This window comes from Salmo salar, chromosome 11 (assembly GCF_965601325.2).
Source record: "Salmo salar chromosome 11, fSalSal1, whole genome shotgun sequence".
Classification (NCBI taxonomy): Eukaryota; Metazoa; Chordata; class Actinopteri; order Salmoniformes; family Salmonidae; genus Salmo; species Salmo salar.
The window spans coordinates 5,654,259-5,676,333 of record NC_138301.1 but is presented as its reverse complement, the minus strand read 5'-3'; the positions used below and the strand labels follow the sequence as shown (position 1 = coordinate 5,676,333).

Genomic DNA, 22,075 nt, shown 5'->3' with positions numbered 1-22,075 from the left:
TAATCAAACTTTTATAATAGTAAATATGATTATGGTGAGTGCTAAACTTGCCGGGTGTCTAAATAGCGAGCCCGTGATGCCTGGGCTATGTACTTAGAATATTGCAAAATGTGCTTTCACCAAAAAGCTATTTTAAAATCGGACATATCGAGTGCATAGAGGAGGTCTGTATCTATAATTCTTAAAATAATTGTTATGCTTTTTGTGAACGTTTATCGTGAGTAATTTAGTAAAATGTTAGCGAATTCCCCGGAAGTTTGCGGGGGGTATGCTAGTTCTGAACGTCACATGCTAATGTAAAAAGCTGTTTTTTGATATAAATATGAACTTGATTGAACAAAACATGCATGTATTGTATAACATAATGTCCTAGGGTTGTCATCTGATGAAGATCATCAAAGGTGAGTGCTGCATTTAGCTGTCTTCTGGGTTTTGGTGACATTATATGCTGGCTTGAAAAATGGGTGTCTGATTATTTCTGGCTTGGTACTCTGCTGACATAATCTAATGTTTTGCTTTCGTTGTAAAGCCTTTTTGAAATCGGACAGTGTGGTTAGATTAACGAGAGTCTTGTCTTTAAATGGCTGTAAAATAGTCATATGTTTGAGAAATTGAAGTAATAGGATTTTTAAGGTTTTGAAAATCGCGCCACAGGCTGGCAGTGGCTGTTACGTAGGCGTCCCACCTAGCCCATAGAGGTTAATAAACCTAAACCTCGCCCTAACCTTAACCCTTATTGCCAAAAGGTTGCTGGTTTGAATCCCTGATCCAACTAGGTGCAAAATCTGACGATGTGCCCTTCAGCAAGGCACTTAACCCTAATTGCTCCTGAATGTTGTCTGCTAAAATGTAAATACTCGTATTGTGTCAGAGGTCTCCCTGCTACTTATTGTAACATATTGCTGGATATATCTTTCACCTTTAATGCAACTAGACCATATGTGATAATATCATAATTGTTTTGATTGTAGACATCAAATAACTAATAATTGACCTTGCTTTACAGGAGCTGGTTTGACCTTCTCTGTAGCAACCTGGATGCCAGGCTTCCCCAAAAAATAGATCAATAATTTATTTTTGATTTAGTCTCTCTGTGTTTCTTAAATGTCCTTCAATTTGCAAGAGGCTGAATGTATCTCACCGGAGAAAGTATCAGAGCGAACGAAACAGCGCCCACTCTGTCTCAGTATGTGTAGCCCATCTATCTGATGCGGTCTGGTCAAAAAGAGTATGACACTATTGTCGCCCGTAGCATTGAATGCACGGGAAGCCAACAAGCATTTGGCCTCCCTTGATAAAAAAAAAAGTGTAAAATAATAGCCAATCAGCATTGAGCTAAATTGAATGAGCTCAGCTGTGAATCCTGGCACACAAAACATGTGTCAAAGGAAGCCAGTTTGGATTTGGCTTCACACCAATCACATCACATTGTCATTTTTTACTCCTGTGGCTAGCTAGCTAGCTAAAATCATCTCTTTCCTATATTAGCCATAGATGGAGATAGGGATTTGGACTTGTGGTTTTACATTAACTTACTTGACCATGCTGTAGGTCATGTAACTGTTTGTTACATACAACATGTTTTGTGGACTCCACTGGACAGATGTTGCCTTCTGGTTTTGTGATGAAACAAAGGTGTGGTTGAATTTATTCTGCATTAGGTTTATATATCACGTTGTTTAATTTTTATAAATGTTTATATATCACGTTGTCAAGGCATATGAACTAACAGGTTACAGAGCAAACAATGCATTTTGATAGGATAGTAGGATGTGAGATGGGAATAGACAATGGAGGAGGAGGAATAGGTAAGAAGGGCACAGACAGTTGGCCAAGCAGAGGCATTTTCATCGGGGAATGTGTGGTCCAGAGTTGGGCGCGTTACTGCTGCGCCAGACTCCGGCACACCAAATATTGTTTAGTGACATGAAAAATATACCTGTGGAAAAGACCATCTTTTGTGTTTCTGACTTTTTAAAACTTCAGTCAAGAATACAGTTGCATACATATGCAGAACATATACACTGAGTATACCAAACATTAGGAACACTTTCCTAATATTGAGTTGCCCTTAAAACAGCCTCAATCCGTTGGGGCATGAACTCCACAAGTTGTCGAAAGCATTCCACAGGATGTTGGCCCTTGCTGACTTCCCATAGTTGTATGAAGTTGGCTGGATGTCCTTTGGGTGGTGGACCATTCTTGACATAAACGGGATACTGAGCATGAAAAACCCAGCAACGTTGCAGTTCTTGACACAAACCGGTGCGCCTGGCACCTACCACCATGCCCCTTTCAAAGGCACTTTTGTCTTGCCCATTTATACTCTGTATCACACCCTGATCTGTTTCACCTGTCTTTGTGATTATTTCTAGTTTTCCCAGTTTTGACCTTTCTGCCTGCTGTGACCCTGAGCCTGCCTGCCGTCCTGTACCTTTGCCTGCCCATGTTAGATTTCATAAACATTTGTTACTCCGACACTGTCTGCACCTGGGTCTTACCTTCAAATGTGAAACTCTGAATTGCACACATACACAATCCATGTCTTAATTTTCTCAAGGCTTAAAGATCCTTATTTAACCTGACTCCTCCCCTTCATCTACACTGATTGAAGTGGGCTTAACAAGTGACATCAATAAGGGATCATATAATTCACCTGGTTAGTCTATGTCATGGAAAGAGCAGTGTTTAAGAGCAATGTATATGGAGCAGTGTATATAAGTTAAAGATGAACAAATGTGTTACCTTTCTTAACAGCCACCAGCTTAGCATCCTCCTTTAGAACCTCAAGTTCTATTAGAAATACACAAGAACAGTAGAGTAGTGTTACACATTATTCATGTATCAGACTTCATCCAATGCAGATTTCTATGTTCAAAATTTCCAAGTCAAGAATGAGTCAGAATAATATTTTACCTGTTTTTTTTACCTTTACTTTTTTGTCTGGTAGTTTAGCTGTCTTTTCTTCCTTCACCTCTTTGACAGGTTTCTTTTTGCCTGCAAAATGTGACAAAACATTAATTTAACAGGCTATTTAACATATGTATAGCTGTCAAAATGCGTTATACCATGTGTTGGTGTTACAGGGCAAGTATATTCCACCTAGTATCAGTCCTAAAAATAACATACGAATACAGCAAGATGCCCAATTCATTAGTAGTAATTTCTATGCTCTATGCTTGCTCTAACCAGCTGCTTACGGTGTCACATAAGCTTTGAAAGTTTGAGCAATCTACAATCTACAATATGTATTGCTGTTCAATGGTAATTTCAGTTCATTATACATAACAATTAATTCAAGCAGAAAATGTTTAACTCAATTGGCTGTAAACAATATTATTTTAAACTATCAATATATGGCTTCAAAATGTTTGAATACATTTCTCCAGCCAAATTCCTCATCTTTTTAGCAAGTCGCAGGGCTGTCGTTTGACTGAAAAATGAATTAAGGATTGTGGCTTAACGCTAATAAATCTAAATCTAAATTAAATGAATACATTTACATTTTAGTCATTTAGCAGACACTCTTATCTAGAATGACATACAGTTAAAGGTGCAATGATGAATGATATGATTTTTGAAGAAAACGACCTGTTAAACTTTGAGCTGCAGCTACTCTGCAGCTACTCTTCCTGAAGTCCAGCAAAATTAAGGCAAGTTTATACCATTTTAAAACATTAAAATACATTCACAGATTTCACAACACACTGTGTGCCCTCAGGCCCCTACTCCACCACTACCACATATCTACAGTGCTAAGTCCATGTGTATGTATAGTGCGTATGTTGTTGTGTGTGTGTGTGTGTGTGTGTGTGTGTGTGTGTGTGTGTGTGTGTGTGTGTGTGTGTGTGTGTGTGTGTGTGTGTGTGTGTGTGTGTGTGTGTGTGTGTGTGTGTATGTGTCTGTGCCAATGTTTGTGTTGCATCACAGTCCCCGCTGTTCCATAAGGTGTTATTTATCTGTTTTTTAAATCTATTTTTACTGCTTGCATCAGTTACTTGATGTGGAATAGAGTTCCATGTAGTCATGGCTCTATGTAGTACTGTGTGCCTCCCATAGTCTGTTCTGGACTTGGGGACTGTGAAGAGACCTCTTGTGGCACATCTTGTGGGGTATACATGGGTGTCCGAGCTGTGTGCCAGTAGTTTAGACAGACAGCTTGGTGAAATCAACATGTCAATACCTCTCATAAATAAAAGTAGTGAGGAAGTCAATCACTCCTCCACTTTCAGCCAGGAGAGATTGGCATGCATATTTAATATTAGCTCTCTGTGTACATCCAAGGGCCAGCCATGCTGCCCTGTTCTGAGCCAATTGCAATTACCTAAGTCCTTTTTTTGTGGCACCTGGCCACATGACTGAAAAGTAGTGAATGTGTGACAAAACTAGGGTCTGTAGGACCTGCCTTGTTGATAGTGCAGTTAAGAAGGCAGAGCAGCGCTTTATTATGGACAGACTACTCCCCATCTTAGCTACTACTGCATCAATATGTTTTGACCATGACAGTTTACAATCTAGTGTTACTCCAAGCAGTTTAGTCATCTCAACTCAATTTCCACATTATTTATTACAAGATTTAGTTGAGGTTTAGGGTTTAGTGAGTGTTTTGTTCCCAATACAATGCTGTTAGTTTTAGAAATATTTAGGGCTAACTTATTCATTGCCACCCACTCTGAAACTAACTGCAGCTCTTTGTTGAGTGTTGCAGTAATTTCAGTCACTGTAGTAGCTGACATGTTTAGCATTGAGTCATCCACATACATAGAAACTCTGGCTTTACTCAAAGTCAGTGATATGTCGTTAGTAAAAATAGAATAAAAGCAAGGGGCCTAAACAGATACCCTGGGGAATTCCTGATTCTAACTGGATTATATTTGATAGGCTTCCGTTAAAGAACACCCTCTGTGTTCTGTTAGACAAGTAACTCTTTATCCACATTATAGCAGGGGGTGTAAAGCCATAACACATACGTTTTTCCAGCAGCAGACTATGATCAATCATGTCAAAACTGCACTGAAGTCTAGCAAGACAGCCCCCACAATCATTTTATCATCAATTTATCTCAGCCAATCATCAGTCATCTGTGTAAGATCTGTGCTTGTTGAGTGTCCTTCCCTATAAGCATGCTGAAATTCTGTTGTCAATTTGTTTACTTTAAAATACCATTGTATCTGGTCAAACACAATTTTTTCCAGAAGTTTACTAAGGGTTGGTAACAGGCTGATTGTTCGGCTATTAGAGCCAGTAAAGGGGGCTTTACTATTCTTGGGTAGCAGAATGACTTCAGCTTCCATCCAGGCCTGAGGGCACATACTTTCTAGTAGGTTTAAATTGAAGATGTGGCAAATAGGAGTGGCAATATCATCTGCTATTATCCTCAGTAATTTTCCATCTAGATTGTCAGACCCTGATTGTCAGACCCTCTCATTGTTGATAGACAACAATATTTTTTTCACCTCTTCCACACTGACTTTACGGAATTCAAAAGTACAATTCTTGTCTTTCATAATTTGGTCAGATGTATTTGGATGTCAGCGTTTGTTGCTGGTGTGTCATCCCTAAGTTTGCTTATCTTGCCAATGAAAAACTCATTAAAGTAATTTGCAATATCAGTGGGCTTTGTGATGAAGGATAAATGAAGGAGCCGAGTTGGCTTTTTTTCCTAAAATTTCATTTAAGGTGCCCCAAATCTTTTTACTATCATTCTTTGTATAATTTATCTTTGTTTCATAGTGGTTTCTTTTTCTTTTTATATAGTTTAGTCACATGATTTCTTAATTTGCATTACGTTTGCCAATCAGTTGGGCTGCCAGACTTAATTGCCATTCCGTCTGCCTCATTCCTCTCAACCATGCAATTTTTCAATTCCTCATCAATCCAAGGGGATTTAACAGTTTAAACCGTAATTTTCGTATTGGGTGTGTGCTTATTAATAACTGGAATAAGTAGTTTCATAAATGCGTCAAGTGCAGCGCCTGGTTGCTCCTCATTACACACCACAGACCAGCAAATATTCTTTACATCATCAACATATCAATCACTACAAAACATTTTGTATGACCTCTTATACACTATATTAGACCCAGCCTTTGGAACTTTGGTTTTCCTAGATATGGCTACTATATTGTGATCACTACATCCTATGGATTTGGATATTGCTTTAAAGCAAATATCTGCAGCGTTAGTAAAAATGTGATCATTATATGTTCATGATTTAATTCCTGTGCTGTTTGTAACTACCCTGGTAGGTTGACTGACAACCCGATCCAGGTTGCAGGCACTGTTTACAGTTTGAAGTTTTTTCCTGATAGAAAATATACTCTGTTGATATCACATACATTATCAAGCATTTCACACATATTATCCAGATACTGACTTGGTGGTCTATAGCAGCTTCCCACAAGAATGGGCTTTAGGTGAGGCAGATGAACCAGCAGCCATATTACTTCAGCAGTATTTAACATTAGATTGTATCTAAGCTTTACAGGAATGTGGTTCTGAATATAGACCGAAACACTGCCTCCTTTGACATTTCTGTCATTTCGGTAGATGTTATAACAATGTATTGCTACCATTTGTCATGACATTGCCTTCTTTGGGTACAGCGAGCACCATCCCCCTCTCCCTCTCTATACTCCTTACACCAGGCTCTGTCAGAGAGGTCATAAATTCCTGGAGGAGAACCTCTCCTCATGGCCAGAGTATAGAGAGAGTGTGAGTTTTCATAGAGAGAACAAAGGAATTTCTTCCACCTCACAGAACTTGACAACCGAACAATATTCATGTTCTGGAGAAGGTATAAAAGATCAGTGAAGAATCCAGCTACGAACTGGCACGTTTGGTACAATTTTGTGAAACTCATGAGAGACAATACAGCCACATTACCATAATGCTGTTGATACAAAAGTCTCAGTTATGAGGCTTACATCTAATTGTTGTATAGAATGAATGAGTAAAGATGGAACTATTTGTGAAATTATGTAATGTGATTTTAGACTGTTTAATGACAGAAACTCCAATTCCCTTTGGAGTTTAACTGAGTCAGAGGACTGCCCATGAGCACAGTTCTGATCTGGCGTCATGGGACAGTCCTTTTCTATGTTCTGAATAAAACCCCCACCTGGGTTTTCTATCACCAGACCGAGCTTACCTCAGTTACGAGAGGGCCAAGGTTTGAGACCAGACCAGTACCTCTATCACAGAGGGAAATAAGGTTTAAGTAGATTGCTGAATCTTTTAACCATCCCACGTGGTTAAACTCTTAGACTATCGATACCGACAGAATAAGAACAAGTCTTTGATATTAATTACTAGTCAGCAGCTAGGAATTCGGTATCATTGAACGCGAAGACCGACAACCGCCGAAACATCTATTCTAATACAACATTTCTGAATGGGACTCTGAAGTATCCATTCTAACCACGAAAGACAGGCGGATGAACTTCCAACAGAAAGAAGGATGATTCCAACAGAGATCACGTGACACACTGAGCGTAAATATATATATTGATTGCAATTATTCCCGAATGAGTGAGCGTTCATGTACAAAGGATTAGCATTTCATTTGTTATAAATATCAACTTTGTAGTGTCTTTTATCTTTTGCGCCCCTCAGTCTTTTGTCCACCAAGCCGCCATGCCGGTTTAGCCCACTAGGGCACATTCCCCTATCATTTCCTTGTAACCATACCTACTGTTTGTTATGCATTTCTGTCAATCACTTAGTTAGTAAATAAAGGATTTAAGACTATTGATGTATGGATGACTCATAATGAAGACTGTGTTCGTGCAGATAACCAACAATTTACGACGTTTGGAATGAGACTAACGTGAGGTAAATAATAATTCATTAACCTCTTGACGGTCGCCTAGGATAGGGGGCGCCACAGCGCATTTTGAAAAAAATGTGTGCCCATTTTAAACGGCCTACTATTCAAACTCAGAAGCTAGGATATGCATATAATTAATACTTGTGGATAGAAAACACCCTAAAGTTTCTAAAACTGTTTGAATGGTGTCTGTGAGTATAACAGAACTCATATGGCAGTCAAAACCCCGAGACAGATCGAAACAGGAAGTGGAATTCTGAATTGCGGACCCAACTTCATCACGTTGCCTATTAATTCGAAGACTAATTGATCAGATATGAAAATATCTGAAAGTTATATTAGGAAAATTATAACTGTGTAATCTGAATATTTTCCTTGGTGCCCCGACTTCCTAGTTAATTACAGTTACATGATTATCGTAATCGCGTAATAATAATTACAGAGGTTATTTGATAAATAAGTCTTCAGTTTTAATGATGCCAAAGACACGACACACTGTATCATCAAAGGTAATATCTAAGTGAGTTTCACAGATCAGAATATGAATATCATCTGTTACAAGCAAGTTATTTACTTCATGGACCTTGTTTCTTAGGCTACATATGTTAATATGGGCATTTTTTTGCACTTTTCTGGGTTGCTTGATTGTTTTTAATGTTTTACTGGGAAGCTTATCAGAGGTAGACTTACTCATGTTATTTACATTGGAGCTGATAGTGCAGAGTGAGCTTGTCACACTCTGACCTTAGAGTTCCTTTTAATTCTCTATTTGGTTAGGTCAGGGTGTGACTAGGGTGGGCAATCTAGTTTTTCTATTTCTTTGTTGGCCTGGTATGGTTCCCAATCAGAAGCAGCTGTGTATTGTTGTCTCTGATTGTGGATCATACTTAGGCAGCCTTATTCCACCTTTAGTTTGTGGGATCTTGTTTTTGGTACTGTGTTGTGTAGCCCTACTGAACGTTATGTTTAGTTTGTATTTGTTTTGCAATTAGGGGAACATAAATTAAATTACTTACATTGTGTTTGCCAATGCCCCTAAGATCATGTACATTTGATGCAGCATTATGACAACTCATTGTCACAATGTTAGGGATTAACTGAGCTGGTCTTGGATCATTTACCAGTCATTGTTTCAATGCAGCCTTGAGCCTTGAGTGGACAGAGTCCAGGAGCCAAGATGATTTGGATGGACTCTGTCATTCCTGTAGAGTATCTTCTGTTTCCAGAAGGTGTCAAAGTTATCAATAAAAATGACTCCAGCAGAGCTGCAGTAGTATTTTAGCCAGATGTGTAATGCCAGCAGTCTGGTGAATCTTTCACACCTGTGGCCCAACGATGGTACTGGACCTGAAATGATTGGCTGTTTTTTGGAGTCTTTTAATGCTAAAATCAAATCTTCCATTTTCAAATGTTCCCGAACTAGCCCTCCTGATATCGTTTGACCCAACATGGACTACGACAGAGTCAGCTCCCGGCATCTGTGGTAGAACAGTCGGAAGCAGCCTTGTTATGTCCTGTACTTGTGCTCCTGTGTAGCACAGGGTTTTTGCCTTGGGGACCGAGATGTTTCTCACCACCATTTCTCACCATCTCGCCTATGATGACAGCTGTTGATGTTGAATGGGCCGGTCTTTCAGACAGCCTCACGGTCAGGAACCTGAGGTAGAAGCCACCAGAGAGGGAGACAGAGCCGAGGACGAAGACGCACGTACCTCCGGATCCGATCTTGATTGGGAAGTCACCACGGATGAAGGCGCCGGAACCTCTGGATCCAGGGCGGCAAAGCTGTTTCTGGTCTGTGTCAGTTCCGGGTTCAACATCTCCATGAAGACCCCTGTTGCCAGAGGATGCCTTCTTCAACTTCCTCGGCGAGTGACGTACCTCCATGGCTGGTTGGTTCGGTCGAGATCAGCTCCACACTCCAGGGAAGGAGGAGATCCCTTTGGGGATGGAACCCTGCCTAGCACCGGCCAGTCAGCTATGAAGAGCCGACACGGCAGCGAAACTTCCACCAGACCAGAGCGGCATCCAGCTACTGGGGTGGAAGAAAAAGAAAAAGTAGGCGGGCGTGTGTTCCCCATTAGCTCATGTAGGTGTGCTACTTGCTTGCTAAGAGATGCTACTTTGCTCCTGTAGTCCTCCGCAAGCAAGCAGTTGCTACATTGAAAGTCAACGTGATCCACATTGGCCCGGAACAAAGTAAACGCAGCTCCTGCAACGTTAGAAACGTTCAATAGTGGCCTCCATTTTAGCCCGCAGAGCCAGCTAGGCTAGCTGGTCTTTTACGTTTCTCCCCCTATACGGAATCTGGCAGGATCCCGGGACAGATAGCAGCGCTTACAGCAATTTAGCCCAACAGAGCCGCAGGATTCAAAATAAAAGTATGTAAAAACACTGTCAGCTTTTAAACCGAGGTCTTTAGTTCAGGATTCAGTTTCGACGTTCGACAGGTTTCAGTTTCAACGTTCGACAACATCCACATGCGCCATCATTCACTTACAATAGGAAAAGTGAATGGGAAAATTAGTTTGAAGTTTCCTCACCTGTCTGTGTCTTATTTACAAAAAATAATGTAATTTTAGGCAAAAATTGTCAAAAGTCACACTGAAGTCTGACAAAAAAGCCCCCACAACCTTTTTATCATCAATTTCTCTTAGCCAATCATCAGTCATTTGTCTAAGTGCTGTGCTTGTTGAATGTCCTTCCCCATAAGCATGCTGAGTCTGCTATTTCACTGTGAAATAGCAGTGCATGTCAGCAGTGTATGTCAGAGCAAAAAAAGGCAATAGGTTGAATGAATTGTCCGTAGAGCTCTGAGACAGGATTGCGTCAAGGCACAGATCATGGGAAGGGTACCAAAATATTTCTGCAGCATTGAAGGTCCACAAGAACACTACGGCTTCCATCATTCTTAAATTGTAGAAGTTTGGAACCATCAAGACTCTTCCAAGAGCTGGCCATACGGCCAAACTGAGCAACCGAGGGAGAAGGTCCTTGGTCAGGGAGATGACCAAGAACCCGATGGTCACTCTGACAGAGCTCTAGAGTTCCTCTGTAGAGATGGGAGAAACTTCCAGAAGGACAAATATCTCTGCAGCACTCCTCCAAACAGACATTTTATGGTAGAGTGGCCAGATGGAAGCCACTCCTCAGAAAAAGGCACATGACAGCCCACTTGGAGTTTTCCAAAAGGCACATAAAGCACTCTCAGACCATGATAAACAAGATTCTCTGTTCTGATGAAACCAAAATTGGACTCTTTGGACTGAATGCTAAGCGTCACGTCTGGAGGAAACCTGCACCATCCCTATGGTTAAGCATGGTGGTGGCAGCATCATGCTGTGGGGATGTTTTTCAGTGGAAATCGACTGGGAGACTAGTCAGGATCGAGGCAAAGATGAACATAGCAAAGTACAGAGATCCATGACCTCAGACTGGGGCAAAGGTTCACCTTCGGGACAAGTCTCTGAATGTCCTTGATTGGCCCAACCAGATCCAGGACTTGAACCTGATCGAACATCTCTGGAGAGACCTGAAAAAAGCTGTGCAGCTACGCTCCCCATCCAACCTGACAGAGCTTGAGAGGATCTGCAGAGAAGAATTGGAGAAACTCCACAAATACAGATGTGCCAAACTTGTAGCGTCATATCCAAGAAGTCTTATGTAAATGTGATATTACACTTTTTTTTAATAAATTAGCAAGAATTTCTAAAAACCTGTTTTTCCTGTGTCATTATGGGGTATTCTGTGTAGATTAATTAGGGGGAAAAAACGATTTAATCAATTTTAGAATAAGACTGTAGCGTAACAAAATGTGAAAAAGTCAAGGGGTCTGAATACTGTTTATCAGTATTCAGGCACTGTATTTCATTCCTGTAAGACAAAAAAAATGAAGGCATGGGACGTTGCACAAGCCCTGCGCTTTTAATATAGCTGTGTTCCTATGGGATTTGGTGTATGTTTAGAGCGCCAACACTGGAACCGTATTTGGCTAAATTTGATTTCAAACCTAGACTTTCAAATCTCTTATTCCCCAACATGGAGAAAAAAGAAAAAAAAACGGTGAATATTGTGTTCGTAGGAGGGTAGTTTACAATATTATACATTGTTGATCAAATGCCACCAGAGGGTGTCAGAGTTTAACTCGTAAATTCCTTATGAGCTTAGTTCAACTGTCGTACCCCATCAGACCCCAAATATAAGCTTGTTTTACTCCAATGTTTGTAAACAAAGTAAATGTAAACAAACACTATATAGCCTCAAAACATGGTTAAAACTATCATTTTGATATCATGGATGGTCAGTCCTTGCATCCTTAGCTCTGTCTATGAATTTGAGAATGGTTACATTGTTTTGTCCTGCTCCCATCAGACGTTTCGGCTCACACATGCCTTGGCTAGTGCAAGGCTACTTGTGTTATGTCTTATAGATCAAATTAAGTTTTACCGGTATAAAGAATACTTTTCATTTGCTGAACCACTAGCATCTTAAAACTACAGTCTTTTCCATTTCTGATATTTACCCACATCACATCAAATCAAATTGTATTGGTCACATACACATGGTTAGCAGATGTTATTGCGAATGTAGCAAAATGCTTGTGCTTCTAGATCTGACAGTGCAGCAATATCAACAAGTAATCTAAGAATTCCACAACAACTACCTAATGCACACAAATCTAAGTAAATGGGTGGAATAAGAATATGTACATACTGTATTGTTTACCACCAACAAGAATTTAAACAACGTACATCTTCAAAACGGTTAAAATGGTGTATGACATGGACTGTCAGTCCTATGAATATGAATGTCTATGAATTTGAGAGGTTACATCTCCCAATGTTATTGACCTTATTTTTTTGTTTTTCGAATAACAGACTAGATTTACCTGTCCCGTAATAGCCATTACCTTCTTTATTAACATCAATATGTTCTTTTTTCATGGTGGACTCTTCTGTCTTCACCACCTTGACAGGGTTCTTGGATTCATCGTCTGAAAATAAAGGCAATGCAATATTAGATAATGGATTAATTCAGTTTCACATGTCAGTAATTACTTCTTCTATGCTAAGCCATTGCATGGGTTGTTAGAATACATCAAACTTGGTGCAACATGATACTGTACTCCACAGCAAAGCACTCAGGAAATTGAAGCAATGGAACTTAACTTATGTGTTTGATGTTCTTAAGGGGCATTTCATTCAAAAAACATTTTACATTTCTTGGCAGTCCACCGTTACGTTGTGTATTATTGTGTGTCAGATAATGGGTTCAGTTTATCATGTAAATTATACTGTAGCTTTATAACTATAGCTATAGCCAGCTAACATTAGCTAGTTAAAAGAAAGGCATTTGGCATCTTGTGGGATTTATGCAGTGTAGCTACATGATGCTATTGTTAGATTCCTTTGAGTACAAAACAGTCAGAATACAGAAGATGTTAGCTAGCTAGCTAAGTAGCCATGTTAGCTAGCATGAACATTGAACAGACTAAGGTTAGCAGCTAACGTAACACTTACCTACCAGTCCATGAGAATGGACTGGTAGGTAAAATTCATTCCAATGTTTATCCGGCTTGGGCATGAGCCAGGTTTTTCTTGCTTCTTTTTATCTTTTGGGGATCGAGTTGATTTAGAACTGAGAACGATGCTTGTTTGTTTTGTCCCTGCTACAAGGGCAGTTTATCTGCAAACACATTAGCTAGCTTGTTGGCTTTGTCTGCTCTGTGTTTGTTTCTGGTGGCTGTAAAGTTAGCTAGCTTGCAAGTTCGGGGCCATGGCAGCAGGGTCATTCGGGTAGGCAGGATTTAACGCAAATATGTTTTTTTTGCTCCCGAGTGGCGCAGCGGTCTAAGGCACTGCATCTCAGTGCAAGAGGTGACACTACAGTCCCTGGTTTGAATCCAGGCTGTATCACATCCGGCCATGATTGGGAGTTCAATAGGGCGGTGCACAATTGGCCCAGAGTCGTCCGGGTTTGGCCATCATTGTAAATAAGAATTTGTTCCTAACTGACTTGCCTAGTTAAATAAAGGTTAAATTAAATGTAAAAAATAAAAAACCTTGCGCAGAAAGCCAGTCCAAGGCAGCTCAGGGCTCAATGCCCTTGTTTTCGTTTGATGTAAAAACACAACACAAGAAGTCGAGGCAGCACAGGGTCGCTCACGACCTGCGCATTCCTGCTTTAAATGACATGCTCAATGGGGTTACAAAGATATGCAACAAATAATAACAGTGGCATACCAGATTTCCAAAGAGTTGACTCAACATCCTTCTTTGTCTCCTTCACCTTTTTGTCCACCTTCTTTTTGAGTTCCACCACAACTTTAATTAAAGCATGATTGAGTCTTGTTAATAAACTTTCCAGTTTCTATCTAGAAATTACAATATTTGTGTCATGTATTGTACACTAACATAAAATATGTGATATATTTTAAATCCAAAGTTACCCAAATATACATAACTCACATGCTTGACATTTTACTTTTGACTGTATAACTTATCACTTAGCCTACAAACCCCACAGATTTGACATTTCACAGGAATAAACAAAGTAGGCTATACCGTTCTTGTTGAAAAAGTCATGGATGACTTTCTTCTTCAAAGGTTTAGTCTCCTTTTTCATCTCTTTCTCCTCTCTGGCAGTCTTCTTTTTGGGCTCTTCTTCTAAATGTAGTGATAACATACATTTTTGAGTAACATTGTCATTGGATCCCTGAAACTTCTCAAGTTAACTTTTTGACACTAGATCATACAGATTCTATGTAAATGTCATGGGCTCCTGAATGCCGCAGCGGTCTAAGGCACTGCATCTCAGTGGAGATGTGTCACTACAGACACCCTGGTTTGAATCCAGGCTGTATCACAAATGGCTGTGATTGGGAGTCCCATAGGGGGGTGCACAATTGGCCCAGCGTTGCCTGAATTTGGCTGGTGTAGCCTGTCATTGTAGATAAGAATTTGTTGTTAACTGACTTGCCTGGTTCAATTTAAAAAAGTTATGACATATTTGGGAAAGGGGTGACAACGTTTTTGTATGCATTTGCATAGTCACTAGAAAGTTCTTCATCATTTCACAACAATGAAATATGAACAGAAAGTTGTAAAGATATGCAGTTATCTTGCAATTTGTTATTCTCCCACTAAGTGTGAGCGGTAGAATTGGTATTGAACAACAACAGTGCTTTACAACAGTTGAAAGGTCATGTAAACACTAAACTTTAATAAATGATAAATAAAAAATGTATAGCACAAGCTAGCTGTTCATTAAGAGTATGCTTTCTTATTGAAACCTGCTGAACATTACAGTGCCTTCAGAAAGTATTCACAACACTCAATTTTTTTTCCACAATTTGTTGTATTACAGCCTTAAATTTAAAATTGATTACATTTAGATTTCTCTTCACTGGCCTACACAAATTTACAAATTCATAAAAAATGAAAAGCTGAAATATCTGGAGTCACTAATTATTCAACCCCATTGTTATGGCAAGCCTAAATAAGTTCAGTAGTAAAAATGTACAAGTCACATAATAAGTTGCATGGACTCACTCTGTGTGCAATAATAGTGTTAAACATTACTTTTTTATCCCACACATACACGTATCTGTAAGGTCTCTCAGTTTTTCCAGTGCCTCGCAAAAAGGGCACCTATTGGTGGATTGGTTAAAAAACAAGAAAAAAAATACATTGACTATCCCTTTGAGCATAGTGAAGATATTAATTACACTTTGGATGGTGTATCAATACACTCAGTCTCTATAAAGAAACAGGTGTCCTTCCTAACTCAGTTGCCAGAGGGGAAGGAAACCGCTCAGGGATTTCACCACGAGGCCAATGATGCCTTTAAAAAAAGTTACTCAGTTTAACCTGTTATGGCTAGGGGGCAGTATTTTCACGGCTGGATAAAAAACGTACCCGATTTAACCTGTTAGGGCTAGGGGGCAGCATTGACACGGCTGGATAAAAAACATACCCGATTTAATCTGGTTACCACTCCTACTCAGTAACTAGAATATGCATATACTTATTAGCATATGGATAGAAAACACCCTAAATTTTCTAAAACTGTTTGAATGGTGTCTGTGAGTATAACAGAACTCAAATGGCAGGTCAAAACCTGAGAGATTCCTTTACAGGAAGTGGCCTGTCTGACCATTTCTGGAACTTCTTTGCCATCTCTATCATTTACTAAGGATCTCTGCTCTAACGTGACACTTCCCACGTCTTCCATAGGCTCTCAGAGCCCGGGAAAAAAGAGAATGTCGTCATTCCAGCCCCAGGCTGAAACACATTATCGCCTTTCTCAAGTGGCCCATCAAGAGACACTAGCTTATGCGCGTGACCCCGACCGCCCCCGCCTTTGTGATTTCTCCTCTGTTTGCCGAAAAGGAGATTCCCGGTCGGAATATTATCGCTTTTTTACGAGATAAATTGCATAAAAATAGATTTTAAACAGCGGTTGACATGCTTCGAAGTACGGTAATGGAATATTTAGAATTTTTTTGTCACGAATTGTGCCATGCGCACGACCCTGATTTACCATTTCGGATAGTGTCTGGGACGCACGAACAAAACGCCGCTATTCGGATATAACGATGGATTATTTTGGACCAAACCAACATTTGTTATTGAAGTAGCAGTCCTGGGAGTGCATTCTGACGAAGACAACAAAAGGTAATCAAACTTTTATAATAGTAAATCTGATTATGGTGAAGGCTAAACTTGCCGGGTGTCTAAATAGCTAGCCCGTGATGGCTGGGCTATGTACTTAGAATATTGCAAAATGTGCTTTCACCAAAAAGCTATTTTAAAATCGGACATATCGAGTGCATAGAGGAGTTCTGTATCTATAATTCTTAAAATAATTGTTATGCTTTTTGTGAACGTTTATCGTGAGTAATTTAGTAAATTGTTAGTAAATTCCCTGGAAGTTTGCGGGGGGTATGCTAGTTCTGAACGTCACATGCTAATGTAAAAAGCTGTTTTTTGATATAAATATGAACTTGATTGAACAAAACATGCATGTATTGTATAACATAATGTCCTAGTTGTGTCATCTGATGAAGATCATCAAAGGTTAGTGCTGCATTTAGCTGTCTTCTGGGTTTTTGTGACATTATATGCTAGCTTGAAAAATGGGTGTCTGATTATTTCTGGCTGGGTAGTCTGCTGACATAATCTAATGTTTTGCTTTCGCTGTAAAGCCTTTTTGAAATCGGACAGTGTGGTTAGATAAAGGAGAGTCTTGTCTTTAAAATGCTGTGAAATAGTCATATGTTTGAAAAATTGAAGTTTTTGTATTTTTGAGGAATTTGTAATTCGCGCCACGCCCATCATTGGATATTGGAGCAGGTGTTCCGCTAGCGGAACGTCTAGATGTAAGAGGTTAATGGCTGTGATAGAAGAAAACTAAGGATGGATCAACAACATTATAATTACTCCACAATACTAATTGTGGAGTAATTTACAGAGTGAAAAGAAAAAGAAAATATTCTAAAACATGCATCCTGTTTGCAACAAAGCACTAAAGTAATATTGAAAAAACATGTGGTAAAGAAATTAACTTTTGGCCTGAATACAAAGTGTTATGTTTGGGGTAAATCCAATACAAAACATTACTGATTACCACTCCATATTTTCAAGCATAGTGGTGGCTGTATCATGTTATGGATATTCTTGTAATTGTTAAGGACTGGGGAGTTTTATATGACAAAAATGAAATGGAATGGAGCTAAGCACAGGCAAATTCCTAGAGGAAAACCGTGTTCAGTTTGCTTTCCACCAAACACTAGGTGATTAATTCACCTTTCAGCAAGACAATAACCTAAAACACAAGTTGCTTACCAAGAAGACATTGAATGTTCCTGAGTGAGCGAGTTACAGTTTGACATACATTTGCCTTTTGAAAAGAACAATGGGAAAATGTTGTACAATCCAGGTGTGCTAAACTCTTAGAGAATTGCCCAGAAAAACAGCTGTAATCGCTGCCAACAGACTCAGGGTTGTGAATATTTACAGTATGTCAATGAGATATTTCTGTATTTAATTTTCAATACATTTGTAACATTTCTGAAAACATGTTTTCACTTTGTCATTATGGTTTATTGTATGTAGATAGGTGACAAAAACAACTATATTTCATCAATTTTTAATTCAGGCTGTAACACAACAAAATGTGGAATAAGTCAAGGGGTATGAATACTTTCTGAAGGCACTTTTTTTGGTACCAGTCTCTGTTTAACTTTGTAAGACTCGACATTGATACTACTCATTGATACGACATTGCTACAACTCACGGAAAATGTCGACTGCAATTGGATAACTTTCTAACAGCATTTCCAGCAGTACATGGCAGCCATCAGGATGAAAAAAAACAGATGCAAGGAAAACAGTGTTTCTACTGACAATAGCAGGGCCACAAGTCATCAAAGTCTTCAACACATTTGCATTTGCTAATGCAGACGACACAACTGGAGGAGAGTGATTTGTTCACTGATACAGCAACAATCAAAGACTTTTGATGTCTTTTCACAGATCTGAAGCTGATCATAAATATCCAATGATTGGTGACCAGAGTGTATTTGGTATCGATGACAATAAAGTCAGCGAAAGGCTACTAAGGAAAACTGAAATTAATTAAGAGAATGCTGTAAAAATATGCCATGCAAGTGATCTAGCTCAGTAGCATGCAAAGACTTTTGAATGCAGCAGCAGTCAATGAGAAAAGCGGCCGTCAGAGCTCTATCAAAAGGAAAGAAACGTGGACAACAATGACGAAACAGCAGGAGGAAGGCACATTTAGCTGCAAACGCTTTGGTCTTTAGCATCAGCCAAGGCAATGCTCTGCCTTTGGTAAACAATGCACAAAATGTTAAGGAAAAAATCACTTTGCCAAGCAATGCTTTGCAAAGGGCAAACAGAAAGGAGAAAATGTGAATGTGGGTATGGTTACATGTGACAGAATGGGCTTCTATTCAGGTAAAGGTCTAATGAAACCGTTTCTATTTCAACAATGATCATTTCTTGGTAACAATTACTGTGATTGTTTTCAATTAAAATTGCAAAAAAAAAAAAATCGCTTCATAACAAAGAGCAATTTTCAAGCAAAAATGTTGCTAGGACTGTCTGGGAGTGGTCTGAGTAGGGAGGGGAAAACGGAAAACTAGCTCGTTTGGAACTCTCTTTCTTATGACCTATTAACCAATTTACTGACAAAACAGGCTGGCATTTCAGGCAGTCTTTAAAAACAGCTCTTACACTAAAAGGGCATTATCATAATTTTCACAATTTCACAGTATTATTCCAACTTCATAGTGTGGAAATATATATAAAACACAGGAAAATCACGTTTGTGACTGCACTGGGCCTGTAGCCCTTTACACTCGTACCCGTACATGGGTGGAAAATGGCACATTTGGGCACTGATAAATGCCTAAATCGGAACGCAGTGGCTGTATAGTAACATGCTATACTGTATATGACGTCAGAGCTCTGGCTTTGCGTTTCAGAGCGCTGTATGGGTTTTAACTGACAGCTGTTCTAAACTTGAGGACCTCGCGTGACAAGAAGATGCCCCTATCCCTCCCGCTAATTGGACAACTTTTTGTTGTCTGAGTGAGGGAAATGCTCTAAATTAAGAGGACTCTATGTATTTTGAAATATGAGAAGTTGAGGATTATAATAAATACTGCTTTGATTTCATAAAAGCAAGCCAAACACCAAATGTGCACTTTACATTTCCTTATCATAAAACTTATGTCATATACACTGTCAACGTTTATGATCACTATGTTTTATGTACAGTTACAAGATGACATGGCATCATACCCTGGGTTGTTCTGAACAGAATGAGTCAATGACAAACATAGGCAACTGAATGCACACATGACTATGCACACCAAAATTATAATCCATTTCCCTCAATTGCAATGTGAAAACCTAACACTGTAATATCGTGTTTTGTAACTGTTGGCAATAGAACAAGCTTTCAAAAGATGCTACCTGTCCCAGATTGCAATTTACAATGGACAATTGTATCAACTATAAGGTGCTTTTTTTTTTAGCTCTCCGAGCTGTGCCATTGAGGAACTAGAGCAAGCACACTTGTAGTTGTTTTGTTTGCAACACAACCCTGCATCCACACCATCACACAATTACTGTTGCCTCTTCTTTGAGTCATAAAAGTGCATTGAAATTACTTAGGAACTGTGCACACTTTAGAGAGTTGTGTGGCCACTTGGAGACACCAGCTAGTCCTCTCACTGAAACCCTTGTAATTTATTTGTCTTATGTGTCACCTACCCCACATTTTCCAGGTATATTCTTATCATGTTACTGAATGTGTCCACAAATGCGTCGAAAAGTACAGTAACTGTAAAATGCACATGAAATCAACAGTGTAATGTTTGGATTCAGTCTTGAGTCAGGTGAACTGTTGTGTCCTCACCTTTGGTCTAATAATTTTCCCATAATCTCCAGACTGTTCCCTTTCAATTGCTACCATGGTTGTGCATATGCTTTTCATATTTTTTCTGTAAGAAACATTTAAATTTAGCACTAGCCACACAGGCCAATTCCCACGAGTGTAAATGGTTAAAGAAAATACTCAACAGACACAGGTAAATGCAGTATTGGAGGACAAATGGAAAGTACCACTACAGGTTAATGGGACATGAATTTAAACTAGATACTGGGGCAAAAGCAAACTTAATCAATGCCATCAAAGCAATGACAGAAACACAAAAAGACAGTGCCAATGAAGGTGTATAATGGATAGACCATTGACACATACATTACATTTTAGTCATTTAGCAGACGCTCTTATCCAGATCGACTTACAGCAGTGAACGCATACATTTCATTAAAAAAAAAAATCCCCCCGTGGGAATCGAACCCACAACCCTGGCATTGCAAATGCCATGCTCTACCAACTGAGCCACACAGGACCATGTGGTGACTCCAGGTGGATATGAATATGTTGACTCCAGGTGGTTGTTAAAGGGAGAGTACACTGTGTCATCTTTGTTGTTGTTCCAGATGGACACGATTATATGCTAAGAGACAAACATTACATCACTGGGCCCGAACTCCCTGCCATCCAGGACCTCTAAATTAGGCAGTGTCAGAGGAAGGCTTGAAAAACTCCAGCCACCCAAGCCGTAGACTGTTCACTCTGCTATTGTCCAGCAAATGGTACTGGAGCATCAGCTCTCGGACCAACGGGCTCCCAAGCCTTAAGACTGCTAAATAGCCTGATAATTGTTAATTAACGGTTACCCGGACTATCTATGACAACACAAACACACATACACACACACAAACACAAACATACTGACACAACACACACACTTTTACACTAATCATATGCTGGTGTTACTCAGTTCTTTCTTTTATTGTTATTATTTTCTATCCTGAGGCCTAGTCACTTTAACCTTCCTTCATGCACATATCTACCTCAAATACCTCATACCCCTGCACATTGATCTGGTACTGGTACTGGTATTCTTTTTTTATCTGCATCATTGGCAAGGGCTCATAAGCAAGCATTTAACGGTTAGGGTCTACACCGGTTGTATTCGGCGCATGTGAGAAATAAAATTGTATTTTATTTGGCAAAGCATGTGAGGATCCGGAGCTGGTAAAGAGAGTCTACCCCATCAACTGTTCCAGTGCAGCAGCAGATGCCAACTCTGTAGATGAAATAGTGCAGAGATTTACTGTCTTATCGTTCACCTACAGTAATTCCTCCTTTAAAAGTTGCGTCATACTGCGGCACACCCTTAGGTGCTGCTGCAGCATTCTGTGGCACGTCAATTAATTCTCAGCCATTTCTTCTATTACTGGAAGTTATTGCTAGTTTGACCACCAGAGGGCATCTTTGAGAAGCATTTGATTGTATTCCGTAATGGCATTACCTAGAATTTAAAACCTTTTTTGTAATAACATAGTATATGGGATTGATTTTAAGAAATTTGGCATAATTAATTTGATTAATATTATGGTGTTTCCATTCAGATAAAAATTGCCAGTTTGTAAATTCAGACCGTTTCGCTCTCGGAGCGCACACTGGACGTTCGGGCCGAGGAGTAGGGTTGATTTGAATGTTCTGGCCTTACAATAGCAGTCAAGCACCCAAGCTAACGTTGGCTAGCTACTTCACACAAATGAGACCACTCTGACCATATTACTTGCCCTAGCAGAGCTGGTAAGGCCGTTGTTTTGATGTAATTGCATTTTTCACCCTGCC

At 39.5% G+C, this 22,075-nt stretch overlaps 1 protein-coding gene across 50 annotated transcripts in view; it reads right to left on the bottom strand.

Moving 5' to 3' along the window:
- si:ch211-266g18.10 (uncharacterized) overlaps window positions 1-22,075 on the bottom strand; it is a 244,924-nt gene that overhangs the window by 125,754 nt on the left and 97,095 nt on the right. For all 50 annotated transcript variants that reach the window (XM_082957684.1, XM_082957672.1, XM_082957646.1 and 47 more), the window contains 5 exons: window positions 14,392-14,493; window positions 14,071-14,151; window positions 12,738-12,821; window positions 2,917-2,997; window positions 2,746-2,793 (listed from right to left, as the gene is read on the bottom strand). In XM_082957684.1, coding sequence (XP_082813810.1) covers window positions 2,746-2,793; window positions 2,917-2,997; window positions 12,738-12,821; window positions 14,071-14,151; window positions 14,392-14,493 — 396 coding nt within the window. The remainder of the gene's footprint in view (window positions 1-2,745; window positions 2,794-2,916; window positions 2,998-12,737; window positions 12,822-14,070; window positions 14,152-14,391; window positions 14,494-22,075) is intronic.